Source organism: Poromitra crassiceps, assembly GCF_964638095.1.
Source record: "Poromitra crassiceps genome assembly, chromosome: 3".
Classification (NCBI taxonomy): Eukaryota; Metazoa; Chordata; class Actinopteri; order Beryciformes; family Melamphaidae; genus Poromitra; species Poromitra crassiceps.
The window spans coordinates 39,723,007-39,742,314 of NC_139625.1; the positions used below are offsets into that span (position 1 = coordinate 39,723,007).

Below are 19,308 nucleotides of genomic sequence, written 5' to 3' on the forward strand. Positions count from 1 at the left end.
AGGAATGGAAATCACCCTATTTCCAAGTGTGGTTGACAGACATGATCTCTGTTGTAAGGATGGAGAGACTCAGGTCCCTAAGGCCCAACTCAATAAAAACAAAATCGAACTATTTGGGATCCGTTTCTAGCCTACCTCGATGAGGTTAGGGGCGGCAGGTGACTTGCCTGGCTTGTTCCTCATTGACCTCTTACACAACACTATGCAGCTGGTAGCACCTTATTATATTACAAAAGTGTAATATTGCATGTCGTTGTGGCATGTGTCCCCCGCCCCTTTGTCTGAGCCTGTTTGTTGGCCTTGTTCTTGTTTTGTTTCAAGAAAAATTGAAAAATAAAATATTTAAGAAAGAAAATGCAGAGAGGCTTCTGGGAAGCCCAGCCCAGAGCTATCCACTCTCCACCCTGTCACCAGCTCATTGAGCCCAGATTCTGCCACAGCCAGACAGAGACCCACTGCTGTTTTACTCTACTCAAAGCTGCCAGACTTGAGAGATCCCTGTGAAATTCCTCCACAGGGAATTGGCTTCATTGTCTGATGCATGCCATTCCCCCAAAACCTCATGGCTAAGTGTCTAGCTCAGCAACCAGTTGATTCAGGTAAACAATGATTCAACCGATAGCAGATAACGAATGACTGTTTAGGAATTGGTAATGGATTGTATACAGTAACGCCAGTCTTACGCTGACCCAGGTTGAAGATCTTGGATGAAAACGGCATTTTCCTCCCTGCTCATGATGTCATGTGGTCATGAGGAAAAATGCTGTGGCGTTAATCCCTAACAAATGTGACGGGGACACCTGACAGAGCGCCATGCCCGCCTTCATCAGCCTGGCTGCAGAGTGTGTTAGGCATGATCCTCCCCACGTGCTGTTCAGCTTCAGCTTGACGGCATCTGTCCACCTTCTCTCTTCCTGCCTCACTCACCTCTCTCTCTCTGTCTCTCTCTCTCTCTCTCTCTCTCCCGCCAGTCTCTCCCAAGTGCGTCCACAACGGGAAGGAGTTTTCCGAGGGGGAGGTGTACCGCATGGACCCCTGCTGGCTGTGTCAGTGCCGCGGAGGGATCTCCTTCTGCTCCAAGGCTGAGTGCGCCGAGCTGGACTGCGAGAACTTCTACATCCCCGAGGGCGAGTGCTGCCCCGTCTGCATAGGTACACTCCTTTGCTATCATCTTTCAGCGATACACGCTCCACTATAATGCTCGATACATGCTCCACTAGAATGCTCGATACATGCTCCACTATAATGCTCGATACATGCTCCACTAGAATGCTTGATACATGCTCCACTATGATGCTTGATACATGCTCCACTATGATGCTTGATACATGCTCCACTATGATGCTTGATACATGCTCCATGCTCCACTATGATGCTTGATACATGCTCCACTATGATGCTTGATACATGCTCCACTATGATGCTTGATACATGCTCCACTATGATGCTTGATACATGCTCCACTATGATGCTTGATACATGCTCCACTATGATGCTTGATACATGCTCCACTATGATGCTTGATACATGCTCCACTATGATGCTTGATACATGCTCCACTATGATGCTTGATACATGCTCCACTATGATGCTTGATACAGTACATGCTCCACTATGATGCTTGATACATGCTCCACTATGATGCTTGATACAGTACATGCTCCACTATGATGCTTGATACAGTACATGCTCCACTATGATGCTTGATACAGTACATGCTCCACTATGATGCTTGATACAGTACATGCTCCACTATGATGCTTGATACAGTACATGCTCCACTATGATGCTTGATACAGTACATGCTCCACTATGATGCTTGATATAGTACATGCTCCACTATGATGCTTGATACAGTACATGCTCCACTATGATGCTTGATACAGTACATGCTCCACTATGATGCTTGGTACAGTACATGATCCACTATGATGCTTGATACATGCTCCACTATGATGCTTGATACAGTACATGCTCCACTATGATGCTTGGTACAGTACATGATCCACTATGATGCTTGATACATGCTCCACTATGATGCTCGATACATGCTCCACTATGATGCTTGATACAGTACATGCTCCACTATGATGCTCGATACATGCTCCACTATGATGCTTGATACAGTACATGCTCCACTATGATGCTTGATACAGTACATGCTCCACTGATGCTTGATACATGCTCCACTATGATGCTTGATACATGCTCCACTATGATGCTTGATACATGCTCCACTATGATGCTTGATACATGCTCCACTATGATGCTTGATACAGTACATGCTCCACTATGATGCTTGATACATGCTCCACTATGATGCTCGATACATGCTCCACTATGATGCTTGATGGATACATGCTCCACTAGAATGCTTGCACATGGCATCATGTTATGCTATTTATTCTTTTTGCAAAAATAATACACCTTGTGTTGATTTACTAGGTCATACTGTATGGTTTTACAGTGTATTTATCAAATCAAGGAAACAGTAACAGCACATCAGATCGAGGAGATTTGGACTCACAAGGAAGACTTTTAGAGGTGCAAGCAGTTGATGATGTGGCGTAGATCAGGAGGCCCGTCTGGTCAAAATGGAAGGTAGAGAGATGGAGGTGATACTAAAGCCCACTCCTCCTGACACTTCTCTCCAATGGCCCCTACCTTAATGGCTTCCTCATATATCCAGCTTGCACAGTTGTTAACATGCTTGGCCTACGAGAGACGCACTAAAGAGCCAGCCAGGGATTCATTTCCACTGGGGAAAGTTGGAACATAAAAGGCCTCTTTCAGAGCGCACTGCCTGGCTTTGTAATATCTGCCTGTGACTTAACGGGGGGCCAGCCCCCTTGTGCATGACCCCCTCACAAAAACACGTGCCCTCAAAGGCAGGTAAGGAACTCTGATACGTGTGTGTGTGTGTGTGTGGGAGGGGGGTGCTGTGCATGTGGCAAGCACATTACAGTCTGCCAGAACCTGGCGGAGGTGGTTGGCCTGCCTGCGTGGCTATAATTGATCGGGCGCATGAGAAAACAAGACAGAGGGAAAGAGCAGGGATTGAAGGAGCAAAGCCTGCAGGAGATTACAGTAGGTCAGTGTTGGAGGTACACCTGGAATGTATGTGCAGGCATTTAGATGCTATGGAATGCTTTCATCTTTTTCTCACTGCTCACCGAGGAGAACATCGGCGGTAATACTCTTAATCCCGAGGGAGATTTATTCAATGTCTACCTGGCTGTGATTGTGATTGTTAAGAAGAAACCTCAGCTAGAGCAACATCATGTATCATGTCATGCCGGGGCAAGGTTCAAGTGAATCCATCTTTGTTACACTGAAACGGGTCACGGGTCGGGTGTAGTTAGGCTTGCTGTTAGTGTTCAGAGGTGTACTGAGTGAGAGAGAATGGGAGAGCGAAACGCAGATCCTGGACGGGTAATCACAGCCAGATGGACAGACTTTCAGCAGCCAAAACTGGACTGGGATCAGATAGGTTAAATGGAACTCCTATGTGTTTGGGGAAATTAATCCATATCTTTCACTGTCTGACACATGTTCAAACAGTGTCAACAAACACATAAACACATTGCAATATGTACACATGTTTGTTTCAGCCTAACCCTCAGACCACCTTCTAGTTCCCCTCATTGTATTGCCTCATCTCCAGGCCCCGGCCTCTGGTACCAATAAACAGTGAAACAAAAACACTTAAGATTGTTTATAGTAAATGTTAAAGACATGAAAACAGGTTTCCAGAATGGGGTGCAGTCATCATACATCACCTCAAACCGAGCAAAATGGCTCTTAAACTGTCCCAACATTATGTTTCCTACTCAAGACTTCATAGTGGGGTTTCTTTGCTTTGGAGTGAGATTTATGATGTCAAACTCTGGCCCGACCTTTGACCTTGGCTGAAACGGTATCTGCATGACATGAACTTGAATGAGTTCAAACTCTCTTCCCGGAGATCACTGGACACTCTAGCCACTGGACATTAGAAATGTCATTGCCTTTGGTGTGGGTCGAAATGACACAGCGAGATCCCAAAACTTGTCCAACCTAAATCCACACCTAAATTCCCAGCGTACGTTGTTGCAGAAGCAGAGGCCTCTCCCTTGATACGTAAAGGTAGATTAGCCATCTAAATTCATCAGTGTTCTCTCCATAGCTCTTGGTGACAGGCCAGTTTCCCCATCTTGCTAGCTCCCTCCTGGGGTATGGTGCTTCCTCCAGCTCTGCTCTCACTCTGTCTCCTGTTCACTCAATTACAGCCAGTGTGTAGGATAAGATACATTGGACTGTTGTTCCGTGCTAACATTCCATTTGTGGTAGCCAAACCAAACTATACACCTAACTGTGTAAATTTTCCTTGGTAAATGGCAGCATTTGGTCGGAACTAACAGCTGGCCTTTGTCTGAACAATGTAACAACACTGCATGATTGAATTGGAAGGATTTGGATAATGTTCCTCAGTGTCTCTCTTCTCCTCTCCTCTCCTCCTAACCAACACAGTTGTATGTGTGTGTCTCCATCAATTCAGATGTGGAGTTATTGTCGGTGGACAGCACTAAGGCCAGTTGCTGGGTGAACAACAAGCTGCGAGGCCATGAGGAGCAGTGGAAGGAGGACGACTGTACCTTCTGCCAGTGTGTGGATGGAGAGCCCCACTGCACGGCCATGGCCTGCAAGCAGAGCTGCCAGAACCCCGTCAAGATCCCCGGAGAGTGCTGTCCCTTCTGTGAAGGTATGAAGACAAAGACCACCATGTACATCGCCTGTCTCTCATTCTCCATGACTTCCAGGAAGGTATGGAGACAAAGACCATGTACATTGCCTGTCTCTCATTCTCCATCTCTTCCAGGAATTACATCGGTCTAAACACCAGAACTACATTTGATACAAAACCACAGTATGCACTTGTCCTTTTCTATTGAGTTGTACGTCAACCCACAGGCCACATGTGGGGTTCTCCTGTGGCCCTGCTGCTTTGCTACAGAGGCAGTGGCGGCATGGGCTCATTAACGGGGGGGCCACAGAGCATTCTTCAAGCTGCGGGCTTCTTTGTGTTCCTTTATTACCCTTGCCCGCCAAAATGAGAGCCACCTGTGTGTGTGTGTGTGTGTGTGTGTGTGTGTGTGTGTGTGTGTGCGTTGGGGGGGGGGGGCGCGGCGCTGTTAGCGCACGAGGCTGCTTAATTGGAGTGGATCCCTTTTTTGTGAGCGTAATTAGTTACAGCTCGTTGGGCCGCTCCTCCCACTGAACGTGGCAGGAGACATTTGACGGGAATTGCTGTGTGTGTGTGTGTGCGCGCGTGTGTGTGTGTGTAGGAAGGAGAGGCACATACAGTGACTATCCCAAACCATGTTGGCACAGTTTCAAGAGTGTCTGGCCAGTGCCAAAGTCTGACTTCAGTCAAGGGGACACCCTGTTATCTTCATTGTAGGTCCCAGAGCCAAAGCGTGCTCTTTATACAGATCCGACTCATTAAGGGGAGACAATGCGAGACAATAAGACAGAGAGGTATAATCCCTCTACAGTGAGACCCACCCTGCTGTAATTGCCCTACATTTATCTGTAATCACAGTTTTCCCAAATAAGAGCAGTGTGACAAGGTAACCATTACAGTTGGCACAGCCAGCATAGATGAGCTATTACACCTTAGAGCAAGGCTTCTCAACTGGCAGGGCCGTTTTGAGTGGGTCACAGTCACGGATGTGTGCATGAAAACACAGGCATCTGCGGCTGACGTTAACTGTCTTTCAGAGGCTGTAGCAGGCTTTTTAAAGCCAGAGTGTAGATGGTATGATATCGTCACCCTCTTAAAATAATGGCCTAAGTCACTTTTTGAGGAAAATGATATTTTTGCCTAAATCATCTCTTCATGATGCTGGCCAGTGGCCACCTCTGGTAAAATGGCCTAAGTCCTTAATTGAAAGGATCATGCTGTTCCTACCTGGTAGTGCAATGGCCTATGTCATGAGTGTGACTTAGGCCGTTTTATTTTTGCCTAAGTCAAGACAATGTGACTCAGGCAAAAATAAAACGGCTTAAGTCACACGCTTGACATAAAATGCAACTGTAAGTCAGGCCTAACAGCCGGGACACACATCTTGCATCTACCTACCTAGTGCGTGTGCGTGGCAGTGATGGCTGCGGCTGGCACGCCCGTGGCATCCACACAGGCAGCGTGGCTGCTGCGTTGCAGCTGCTGCGCTGCTGTCTGTCTGCCAACTCTCTTCCTATAGAGTTGACCTTTTATTAAATTTGCTATAAACAATACAATGATGATTTTAACTGAAGATCGCTTGGGCTCACTTCAGAATCGAGGCAGTATTGATTTGTGTGTGTGTGTGTGTCTGTGTGTGTGTGGTGGGGAGGGGAGGAACGAAGCCACTTTGTAGCCTATGTGGTTTTCAGAGGGCAGGAGAACTGCAGCTGTGAGCTCAGCTCATCCTCCCGTCTCAAATCAAAACGAGCCTTGATTGGCTGTGGCTGCCCCTGTAAAATATAATTTTAATGTCTATTTGTGTCTATTTGTGTAGAGACAGGCTAGAGACACGCGCGCGGTAAGCAGAAAAAATAGGCCTCGCTTCTATTCTCTAGATGACGTGCGTCTCACGCCTCGCAAGACACGCGCCTGAGACGCGCGCCTGATGCCGGTGGTGTGGCTGCTGTAACCTGTTAACATGGGCGCCGAAATGAAAATCAACAGGTAACGCCACGCAGACGCCACGCAGACGCAAGATGTGTGTCCCGGCCGTAAGTCACAATGGCATGTTCAGTCATCTAATCACTGTTATGTTACATAATTGACAGACAGTGTTATTTGTATGTCAATAGTAATTTATTGTCATAAACAAATTTTGTGAAATGATTAATAAATATATATTCTGTATTTGGTTCAGTTTTTTATGTTTTCTGAAAAACTTGAAAAAGTGACTTCGGCCACTATTTTAAGAGGGTGACGATATGAAACTAGAAGACTTAAGGCATCCATTGATACAGTACTAACCATGTCATGCTAGCTTGTCGGGAAGGGGGCTAAACAACGCTCCAAATTTAGGCAAAATTTTGGTGACAGAAAAACTGTCTTGGCCATTTTCAAAGGGGTCCCTTGACCTCTCACCTTAAAGTCCCTCGAAACCAGAAATATTTTATTATTATTTAGCATTTTGAGTTCATCACATCACAGGAACCTATGTTAATACGCCACCAGCCAAATTTGAATGATGATGAACGTTGCAAAGTATATAAATTTAGGTTTGACAGTCATGACAAAAGTCATGAGAATCAATTAGATTTTAGAGTGTATTTTCTCCCGCGGGCTGTGTGGGCGTGTCCCGTCTGCAGCAGGTCTCCTCTCTCTCTCTCTCTCTCTCGGAGCAGACCGAGGAGACCTCTCTCTCCGTTAACGGAGAGAGAGAGAGAGAAGGAGAGAGAGAGAGAGAAGGAAAGAGAGATGGAGTGTGTGTGTGTGTTCGCACGTTGCTCGATGCATAGCACAGACAGAGAGGGTTTACAGAGAGGAAGAGATCTCTGCGCTGCGAGTGCACAGCGCTACTGTGTGTGTCAGTGTGTGTGTGCGCGCGTGCGTGTGTGTGATTCGATTAAATCTTATGACGTGATAAGATCATGCATTTTAGCACCGCGCGCACCGCTCTCTTCAATGAGGAAATGGAAATCCAGACCTTGTAGAAAAGTGTCGATTTTTGGGGTTAGGGTGAAAGTAATGTCAACTTACTTTCTGAGGCACACAATTATTCACATAAGACCCTAAATGTAATAGTTAGAAGGTTTTTGTGGATTTTGGTTTCCAGGGACTTTAAGATATTTGAATGAGAATGGGTTCTATGGTTACGCACAAGTTCCCCTTTACAGACATGCCCACTTTATGCTGATGCCACCATGCAGTTTTTGGCAAAAACCATGCAGTTTTTATGCCTCCGCCGGCGAAGCCAGGCCGAAGGCATTATGGATCCGGGTTGTCCGTCCGTACGTACGTACGGCCGTCCGTACGGATGTCCGTCCGTACGATGTTTGTTAACGCCATATCTGAGGAACGCCTTGACGGAATTTCATCAGATTCGCCTTAAACATTCACTTAGGCTCAAGGATGATCTGATTAGATTTTGGTGGTCAAAGGTCAAAGGTCAAGGTCACTGTGACCTCTCGAACGCCATTTTCAAGCTTGTTAACGCGATATCTGAGGAACGCCTGGACGGAATTTCATCAGATTCGCCTTAAACATTCACTTAGGCTCAAGGATGATCTGATTAGATTTTGGTGGTCAAAGGTCAAAGGTCAAGGTCACTGTGACCTCTCGAACGCCATTTTCAAGCTTGTTAACGCGATATCTGAGGAACGCCTGGACGGAATTTCATCAGATTCGCATTAAACATTCACTTAGGCTCAAGGATGATCTGATTAGATTTTGGTGGTCAAAGGTCAAAGGTCAAGGTCACTGTGACCTCTCGAACGCCATTTTCAAGCTTGTTAACGCGATATCTGAGGAACGCCTGGACGGAATTTCATCAGATTCGCCTTAAACATTCACTTAGGCTCAAGGATGATCTGATTAGATTTTGGTGGTCAAAGGTCAAAGGTCAAGGTCACTGTGACCTCTCGAACACCATTTTCAAGCTTGTTAACGCGATATCTGAGGAACGCCTGGACGGAATTTCATCAGATTCACCTTAAACATTCACTTAGGCTCAAGGATGATCTGATTAGATTTTGGTGGTCAAAGGTCAATGTCACTGTGACCTCTCAAACGCCATTTTCAAGCTTGTTAACGCGATATCTGAGGAACGCCTGGATGGAATTTCATCAGATTCGCCTTAAACATTCACTTAGGCTCAAGGATGAACTGATTCCATTTTGGTTATCAAAGGTCAAAGGTCAAGGTCACAGTGACCTAACAAATGCCATTTTCAAGCTCGATAACGCCATATCTCAGTAACACATTGACTAAATTTCTTCACATTTGGCTCAAATATCCAATTCTGCACAGAAACGCCTTGATGCAATTTCTTCCAATTTGCCTCCAACATCCACTTGGACTCAAGAATGAACTAATGGCGGAGGCATAAGTCCGCGTTGCGGTCGTTCTAGTTTTGCATGCAATAATATGTTATTTTCACCTATTCCATTTGAATATTTCTGCATACTGGTGTCCCTAAACAGTATTGAAATTGCATAAATTGAGTATGACTGCAAAGCTGATACTCTTGTGGATTCAATGAGCCCAATTGTATTCATGTGTGATGATGTAATCCCCATAGTAGCCATTTCATTGTAGGGAGGGGGGGGGGGGGGCGGCAGTGGCAGCATTCTTGCATTGCACTCTCGCCTCACAGCAAGAGGGTCCTGGGTTAAATTCTCACCCGGGGTGCTGTTGGCACTGGGGGTACAGTATGCCTCTGCCTCCCCATGGCTTCAGTGCCTGGTGTCCATGTGGGCTATCTTGTGAAAAGGGCCTTTCTGTGTGGAGTTTGGATGTTCTCCCCATGCTCCCCCTAGGGTTTCCTCCATATAACATCAATATGGACCCCCACTAAAAACTAACAAGGACATTTGACACAGGACTAAGACTACGACTACATTTAAAAATAGACGACAAAATTAACACTAATTATAGACTGTTTCCCCCCCTCAGTGCAGCAGTTCAGGTTCCTGTGCTGCAGCATCATAGATCTAGCTGACATTTAGCTGTCTTAAAAACATTTGCAGTAGTTACAACAGAACCCACCCAGTCTTAGCTAAGGGTCTTATCTATAATGTGTATGAGGCATTGTCTTCCCAAAATGTACAGCTACTTGCTTGTCTACGTTATATCCAGAGAGGTCTGAGTCTGTGAGAGTAAAATTATTGATTGCTTATTAATTGGTTGTTGATCATTATCGACTCTGTTCCATAATGATCTATGGCTCTCTTCTAAGATGTCTTTTGTGGACTCTGCTCTCCATCATGCAGAGCATTCCTGAAGCCGATAACATGTATTTTGTCTTGTGACTACTAGACCAAGGTTGTATTGTCTCTTATGAAAGATCAAGGTAACTGTGGGAATGTACTGGAACTTCTATGAGCTAATGGAATTTCACAGCAGAGATCAGGGTGGGGAGGGCACCCTACTATCACTATATGAGAGTGTGAAGATGAGAGCTTGGGGCTCTCTTGACTTGCCCAGGTGGGCAGTCAGCATTAGCTACTTTCCCTGGGAAAGAGTTGCCAACACTGCTTCGAATTACCATTACTACTACTAGTGCAAGCGCATCAGCAGATTCAACAGTTTTCATTGACTAAAACTAGACTAAAATGTCAACAGTTTTCGTTGACTAAAACTAGACTAAAATACTTATGGTTTTATTTGACTAGGATGAGACTGATGAGGGCGCTTTCACACCTACCTCGTTTGGTCCCGACTTTCCAGTTTGATCCGAACCAAATGACAGGTGTGAAACCTCCCACGGACCACGGTGCGGACCAAAGACCGAGTCTTTGATCCGACCAAAAGAGGTGGTCTTGGTCCGGACCAAGCTGGACCAAGGTTCGCTTATGTGCAGTGTGAAAGCATTTTATTGGAAGGTTCGCACTATCGGACCAATTACAGGAAGCTACAGCTGACTCGTCACTCGTCACGTTGCCAGAACAGGAAAACAGTGGGAAAAACGATGGCTTGCAGTCTTCGCCTCCTTGCCTGTCTGCGTTGGTACAATTTGCACACAACAAGGGTGTTCATTTGGCGAATTTGAACTAATCTCGAGTATTGCGAGTAGGGTTGTGCGATATACCCGAAATACCCATCGTGATTGTTTCACAGTCAAACATCGTGATTAACGCCATCCGCTGCTGCAATGCACGTTAAAAGCAGGACAGCTGAGCTCTTCATGAGACCGACAGGCAGGCTACTACTCCTGCACAGAGCCAGGTGACTCAAGCAGTGGCAGCAGCAGCAGCCACTGCTGTAACAACAGTAGCTAGCTGCTGCTGTATTTCTCTCTCAACTCTCTCCAGTCTCCTCAACTCTCTCTTATTAGGTTCAAAAGCCCACGCGAATCTAACGTTATATCTGCCAGTAATTCTGTCCCTTTTCTGCCAGCTAGTTAAATTCAACACACACACACACACACACACACACACACATGTTGTTGGTCAGGATCTGTAACGTTAACGTTAGCCTATTTGTTTTGCGCCGTTCAATATTGCTAGTGCTGTATCAACTTCAACTTACACTTTGGAAACAGGCGAGTTGAAAACGGGAAAGAACGTGAAGTTTCTTCTAAAAGTTTTCACAACAAAATAACTGACTTCTCATGCGTGGGGGATGCCCCGGCCCCATTAAACAAGCGCACCCCAGTGCAGAGAAGCACTAGAGCGGGGGAGGGGGAGGGGAGGCTTCTCTGAGTCTGAACTGGGTGCGCTCGTTTAATGCAGCGTTAAGTGGACTTGGTATTTTTTATTATTAAAACGGCACAAATTTAAGAACAGCAGTTTGATCTGTTCATTCATTGTGGTGTGTAAACCTGGTGTAAACCATCGACATAAATAAATAGGTGTAAACAAGGAGCAAATTCCCTGGAGCAGACGCTTCCGGGACGCTGACGTCAGACGCACGCTCATCCACAAGCCAATCAGTGGAGACGCAGGTGATGACGACAGGACGTATGTCTGTCATGTTAAAGTCCGCTGGTCCGCTGGGATCATTGCAGTGTGAAAGCGAACCTTACTGGACCAAATGTATACAATGTAACAACAACATGAGTTTGATTCGGACCTTGGTCCGGACTTTTAGGTGTGAAAGGGCCCTAAAATGCTCAAACTTTTAGTCCACTAAAACTTGACTAAATAAAAACAGGATGAGGTTGACTAAATATGATAAAGACTAACAAGGACATTTAACACGGGACTAAGACTAAGACTAAATTAAAATATAGCCGACAAAATTAACACTACCTTTAATGAGACCACTTTTCAAAACTTGACCTCACTGTATAAAATGACCTATTGTGACCTCTAGGATAATCACAGCCTCATGGAACTTTACAACCACAAACTAGAGATGGAGACCATTTAGAAATAAGTATCACCATCCATCCATCTTTAACCGCTTATTCGGGGTCAGGTTGCAGATGTAGCAGTTCCAGCAGGGGACCCCAAACTTCCCTTTGCCTGGCCACATTAGCCAGCTCTGATCCCGAGGCATTCCCAGGCCAGCATAGAGATATAATCTGTGCCCCGTGGTCTCCTCCCAGCTGGATGTGCCTGGAACACTGCCCTAGGGAGGCGACCAGGTGACATCCTTAGCAGATGCCCGTACCACCTCAACTGGCTCCTTACGTAAAGGAGCAGGGTCTCTACTCCGAGTCCCTCACGGATGACTGAGCTTCTCACCTTATCCCTAAGGGAGATGCCAGCCACCCTCCTGACAAAACCCATTTTAGCTGCTTGTATCGGCGATCTTGTTCTTTCGGTCATGACTCATCCTTCATGATCATAGGTGAGGGTAGGAACGAAGATCAACTGGTAGATCGAGAGCTTTGCCTTCTGGCTCAGCTCTCTTTTCGCCACAGCGGTGAGGTAAAACGAGCGCAATACCAGCTGCTCCGATTCTCCGGCCCATCTCCTGCTCCATTGTCCCCTCACTCGAGAACAAGACCCTGATATACTTGAACTCCTTCACTTGGGGTAAGGACTCATTCCCTACCTGGAGTAGACAATCCACCGGTTTCATCAACAGTTTAACTTATATAAGCATATATAACTGTAATTCAAGATACAGTAACACAACCTTTTTATTTAATTCAAGAAAAGTGTGCCTTCATTTCATACTAGCAATCTTGCCCGCTACATGCACTCGATTTCTAGGGTGGAGACTCTGGAGACGATGCGCCATGGGCATGTTATGGAATTTATGACATCACTGATGATGTCACAATAAAAACGTGACAAAAATCGTGACTAACAGACAGACACCGCCCGCCCACCTAGGCTATTTTAATTATGATGATGATGATTTAATACAGTTCAATTAGATGTTTGAAATTTGATGAGCATCACCAGTTTAAACTAGTTTAAAAGATATAGGCCTTAAAAAAAATTAGACTGGGGTCACGACTAAGGAAATGATTAAGGAAAAATTTGGGTCGTGAGGCTAGACCAGATGAGAACCACTGCCTTAGAGCAGAGGTTCTCAAATGTTTTTCAGCCAAGGACCCCTTACAAGATAGAAAATATACCGGGGACCCCCTCATTCTGATTTGTGATTTTGGGCTAAGCTTAATTGTTTCCACGGTAACGTACTTCACTTTTAAATTGATAGGTTTGTTAGGTTAGAATGTAATCCATGAACCATTTTAGAAAGCATACAATATTTTCGTTGAACTATGAAGCTTTTGCAACCAAAAAAAACATGTTTATTTTAATTTTCCTGAAAACTTTTGGCGGACCCCCTGGCAAAGTGCCACGGACCCCTGGGGGTCCCCGGACCCCCTTTTGAGAACCACTGCCTTAGAGTATCTCAGGACACAAAAAGAAAAAAACATTCTTTATAATCATTTTCATGATACCATCATATTTCTGTGTTTGATAATAATCACTGTTTGGCTGATCAATATGCTTTGAATGATGTTGCTGTCTCGGAGAGTCCTGACCCTCTTCTTCATCTCCCCTGTCGCCCTCCAGAGCCATCTTATGAGACGGTGAGTCCCATGCTGTGTCCTCGCCTGGAGAACTGCTCCCTGTCAGGGAGCGACTGTCCCTACGGCTTCCAACAAGACAAGAACGGATGTCTGCTCTGCCAATGTCTCAACAGTGAGTAGACTCCCCTCACCTTATGTAGGACCTCAAGGGTTAACATTTCAGCAGCTCATTTGCAGAAGCATGTGATGTGTTGTAACATTCTTGACATGATGGACGTCTTCTGGCATGCTGTTTCTTGCAGTTTTGCATCACGGTGGTGGTCACATGATATTGTATTGCCTATTTGCTTACTGATGAGGAAGGCATTGGGAGATTGTGGCTACTTGCTTCTGACATCATCATTCATATACATCACAGCTACTTTGTGTCCATGGCTACACTTTTAGACATCACAGCTACTTTGTGTCCATGTCTACACTTTTTGCAAGGTTTTATTGTCAGGAATGTTCCTGTGAGCAGCCCCTTGGTGACTCATGCCTGTGATGGATGGCTGTGCCCATGTTCATATGACCTCTCACTCAACTCTTTCAGACGACTCCTGCCCCGACCTGGGAAAATACTGCTCCCTACAATGCCCCATGGGATATGAGAAGGACCATTTTGGCTGTGAGGTGTGCGAGTGCAGCATCCCCATGCCCAAGTGCCGACCTCTGACCTGTACTAAGACCTGCCCCTACGGATACGTGTAAGTGTACCCAGTGACCTAATGGGTTTCTCACCACCCCCAGTCCAGCAGCACTCATCAGTCAGCAGTGTTTTCAGCCTGATCAAAGGCCTGTGTGGCTGTCATTGACGCACCTTACTGATGTATGGGAAAACGTTAGGGTTGTGCTACAACCCAGGTTTTACGAGTGAGAACGAGAGCTCTCACTAGTGCCTACTTCGCTGCGTACGCAGCATTATGGAAGACTGTCATTTTTGCTCCAAAAATTACTTTTACATTAAAACCTGGCCACGCCCCTTTAGGTGACGTGGTGCCCCCCTGGGCTGACTGCTCGCCCCCGTGACTACGTCACGGCCAGTCACCCCAGGGGCCGCCACTCATTTCTTCCAGCCAGCTGAGATCCGACGCACCCAGAGACGCATCGACGCAGCAAGGCTGGGTAGTGAGAGCTCTCGTTCTCACTCGTAAAACCTGGGTTGTAGCACAACCCTAACGTTTTACTTCGTTTCGAACTCAAGCTCTCACTAGTGCCTCCATTCAACCGACCTTGCTGCCGGGAGCACCCCACAGGGCGACCCGAAAGGCACCGGTGAACCACGGCCATATGGCAACGTTTATGCCTAACCGTCTGACATATTAGAGTGGCAACGATACTACTTCCTTGCCACCGACAGCACCGCGTGCGCAAACTGCGAACCGGATACGTCGAGACTGTAGTACCTGACAAAAGTGTGATGAGAGGACCATGAGGCCGCGGCACACATGTCCTCCACCGACACACCGCGCAACAACGCAGAGGATGTCGCAACACCTCGCGTAGAAAGCGCCTTGATACCCTCCTGGGGAACCTTGCCCACGGCAGAGTATGCCAACGCGATCGCCTCCACTAACCAGTGTGATAAGCGATCCTTGGAAAGGGGTCCGCCCTGGGCCCTTTGCCCAAAGCAAACCAACAGCTGATCTGTAATGCGTAAAGAACGCGTCCTGGCCACATAGGCCGAGAGCGCCCTTACGGGGCACAGCATGAGCAAACGTCTCTCCTCGCCCGTCTCTAACTGAACGGCGGGGGACAGAATGCCGATAAGTCTATGACCATAGACCTAAAGCTGACATTAATAATCTCAGGTTGGTACGCCGGGTTAGGTCGCAACGTAACCCTGCGCCTATCATTACCACACAGGCCTGCTGCACCGAGAGGGCAATCAGGTCACCAACTCTCTTTCCTGACGACAAGGCCAGCAGCAGCGCGGTCTTTAAAGACAGAACCCTTAAATCGGCGGAGTCCAAGGGCTCAAACGGATGACCCGTTAGCCCGTCCAGCACCGTAACCAGGTCCGATTTGGGGGAAAAAACGCACCGCGACGGCGGGCGCAGTTTACGCGCTCCCTTCATGAGGCGCAAGACCAAAGGGTACGCCCCCACGGGGCTCCCTTCAATCCCCCTATGGCAAGCAGAATCGCGGCTACGTACACCTTACACGACTGCGGGGACTGACCCGCGTCAAGCAGGCTCTGAAGGAAACAGAGAACTGGTCGCACACTGCAGTTCACTGGATCCACGCCCTTACTTGCTGCATAGTGCATCCCACATTATCAGGCAAACCCTGGGCTAGCAACTGTTCCGGTTCAGGAGCCAGACCGCTAGCTTCCACCTGCCTGGGGAGGGGTGGAACACCTCCCCCTCCGCCTGGGATAGGAGATCGGCCCGTACCGGCAATGCCCAGGGCGGATCTTGCGCCAGGGAGACCAGGTCCGCAAACCATGTCTGCCTGTGCCAAACAGACTAAAACGAGCCGGAGGCGCTGTTCCCTCACCCTGTCCCACACCTGACGGATCAGGAGGGGTCGGGGGAAACGCATAGAGCCCCTCCCTTGGCCACGCGTGCGCTTTTAGCGCGTCATGACCTAACGGGGGCTGTCCTCCTGGATCGAGAACCACAGTGGGCAGTGTGTCGCGCGCCGCGATGCGAGAGATCGACGCAGGTGCGACCAACCCTGGCCCAAACCTGTTCCATCACCCGAGGGTGGAGGCACCACTCCGTATAACGGGGATTGCCTCGAGACAGCAGGCCGGTCGTAACTCCGCCGTCCCGGCAGATAGACCGCTGACACTGAAAGGAGACGGGGAAACACCCACAGGTGAATCCCCGCTATGGTTCAGCGCCCCCGACCGCACACCGCCCTGTTTGTTCAGGTGGGCGATCGCTGCCCTATTGTCCGAGCGAATCAGCACATGGTGCCCATGTGTGAGCCGCTGGAAGTGTTACCTCCGCAGGCCGGGGGGACTGCGGAGGCAACGTTCTCTTTCGAGTCTGGTCGCACGCGGACTTGTCCGGCAGTGCGGTCCCCAAGAGAGCTCCCAACCAACAATGGGCCCACGGCGCCATTGATGGTGGGCTTGTCCTGAGGCAGAGCCCGGCGAATCGCCTTCAGCTCTAGCACGTTTATGTGGCGAAGCTCCTGAGCCTCCCACCGGCCGTTCGCCGAAAAATGCCCGCAAATCGCACCCCCTCCCCAGAGGGAGGCGTCTGTGCGAATTACCATCCTGAGCGGGACAGGGCCCCACCGAGTACCTCTCGAGAGGTAACGGGGGTCCGCCCATATAGCCAGCGCCTGCCAGGCCTGACCTGTCAGAGGAACCCTGCGATGACGGTCCCCGGCCGAGTCCAGGCGAAGCCTGAGATTACCATATTTGGACCACGAGAGCATGTGTAGCCTCCCTAGCGGGAGCACATGCAGTGCTGAGGCCATCAGGCCCAACATTACTGTGCACTGATGCAATGACACCGAGGGCACAGACCTAACGTCCTTGGCTTGCTGTCCGAACCGTGCGCGCCTGTCGCTCTGGCGAAAGGCTCGCAGGAAGTATAGCTCGAGCCCCAGGAAGGTCGCCGCCTGCGCTGGGACGAGGCAACTCTTCTGCCAGTTCACCAAAAACCCTAAGGTTTGCCAGTGATCGGTCACCACCTTGGTATGTTCCGCGGCACAGACCCTCGAGTCGGCCGCTAAGAGAACGTCGTTGAGATATAGGAAGGCGCGGAGGGGAGCCACGGCTGCCTCCACGCACACCGTGAGGGTTCGCGGGCTCAAAGACATGCCGAATGGCAAGCCACAGAACTCGTAAGCCTTCCCCCGGAAAGGAGAACCTCAGGTATTTCCTGTGTCTCCTGACCATGTGGACATGGAAGACCGCACCTTCCAGATCCCTGGAAGTAAGAAATCCCCCTGTCTCAACTTGAACAGGCGGGGAAGAGAGCATTGGGGATGGGACTTCCTCAGCGCCTTGTTGAGACGCCGAAGGTCCGATTTTGGACGCATGGAGCCGTCCATGGCCTCCTCCTCCACGGCCAGATCGGGGGTCCCGTCGAACGTGGGTGGGCAAACTGTAGCGCGTATCCCCTGTGGAGGGTGCGCCGTAATGGGGACGGGGGAACATAGATGCTCCCAGGCATCGAGCCTGTTGGACAAGATGGTCTCTTGTGGCCAACGGAGCGGAACCCGTTCCACCACTCGGATCATACTCTCTCCCTCAATGTCCCCAAAGGAGACAGTGCACGGTCATCAAAAGCAGAGAGCATATGAACTGAATCAAGTCTCTCTGCCCGCTTCGCGCTCAGAAGAGTATCACCGTCTCATCATCGTGGATAGCGAGAATGAACATTTTAGAAACACATTTCTCAAGTTAGAAACTATAGAAATGATCCCTGAAATATAGTCATGAGCATATTGCTGGGCCCCGGGACCTTTCGATCCGGTGCCCTGATGGGGGGGCGGGACGTGAGAGGCTACGCCCCCCCGCCGCATGGACAGTTCCGTAGAAGCTGTGCATGCTGGGGGAGAACTTCTTACGCAAGCTCCGCCTACTGACGCGCTGTTGTATCGAAGTAACCCCCCCCCCCCCCCTGCCGTGCGCCTTTCGCAGGCTGGCGGGACTGCGGAGGTAACGTTCTCTCTCGAGACGCACGTGGACTTGTCCGACAGTGCGGCCCCCAGGCGAGCTCCCGACCAGCAATGAGCTGTTGGCGCCATTGATGGTGGGCTGTCCTAGGAGCCTCTAGCCGAGGCCAGGCCGTAGCCATGGACCAAGGCGAGCCTTGATGCTGGGTATGAGACCCTGGGCGAGCTCCCGACCGAACTCAGGCCTTGGGCACCGAGGACGGTGGGTCTAAAGCTACAAGCCGCAGGCTGGAACTAAGCCCAGCCTTGGTGAGCCAACCGGTGGGCTTGACCTGGGCGCCGCCAACCGAGGCCAGGCCGTGGCCATGGACCAAGGTGCGCCGTACCCCCAGCCAGGCTCCCTGCACTTGCAGGGGGCACCCCAACAAGGGAGTGCGACCCATGGAGAGCTCCCAACCACCCCGGGCCTTGGGCACCAAGGGCGGTGGGCTTGTCCTTAGAGCTACAAGCCAAAGGCTGGCACTGAGCCCAGACCTTGGCGAGCTGTAAGCCCTGCTGGACACGTAGCGCCAGCAAGGAGCAGTATGTCTATTGTAGCGGAGGTATCTCGCGCCCAATGTACTTACTAGCACACAGATACTAACTACACGGGTGCACGCCAGCTATCTGCAAAATGCTATCGTTCTGTGCTAAACAGTACTAATATTGCTATCTGCACCTATGCAAGGCAGGCTAGCTTTAACACTTCTTTGAGAGCGGCCTTGGCCAGCTCTCAAGAGCTTAGCTGCGGACCAGACCGAGGGTTCAAGGCGCCTGTGCAGCGTGCTCGTGCCCAAGGCCGAACACGCACTTAACGTGCCGATTCAAACTCGGCCAAGTAGTTTTACACACGGCCCATCCCCTCCCTGACCTTCCCTGCTCAGTAGCAAGAGGAAGCAGGAAGCTAACCACTAATAGCAAGCTCCCGCAGGGCGCACCCTATTAGCGGGAGTACCGCTTAAGCAAGCTAGCAAAAAGCACATGCTAAACAGTAAGCAACCCGGAGGCTAGCGAA

The 19,308-nt window shown here is 49.1% G+C and overlaps 1 protein-coding gene across 1 annotated transcript in view; it reads left to right on the forward strand.

Moving 5' to 3' along the window:
* Nucleotides 1-19,308, forward strand: part of LOC310773869 (cysteine-rich motor neuron 1 protein) — a 72,207-nt gene that overhangs the window by 37,101 nt on the left and 15,798 nt on the right. Inside the window, exons 5-8 of the mRNA XM_083633860.1 lie at nt 972-1,151; nt 4,538-4,741; nt 13,678-13,806; nt 14,227-14,380. Coding sequence (XP_083489986.1) covers nt 972-1,151; nt 4,538-4,741; nt 13,678-13,806; nt 14,227-14,380 — 667 coding nt within the window. The remainder of the gene's footprint in view (nt 1-971; nt 1,152-4,537; nt 4,742-13,677; nt 13,807-14,226; nt 14,381-19,308) is intronic.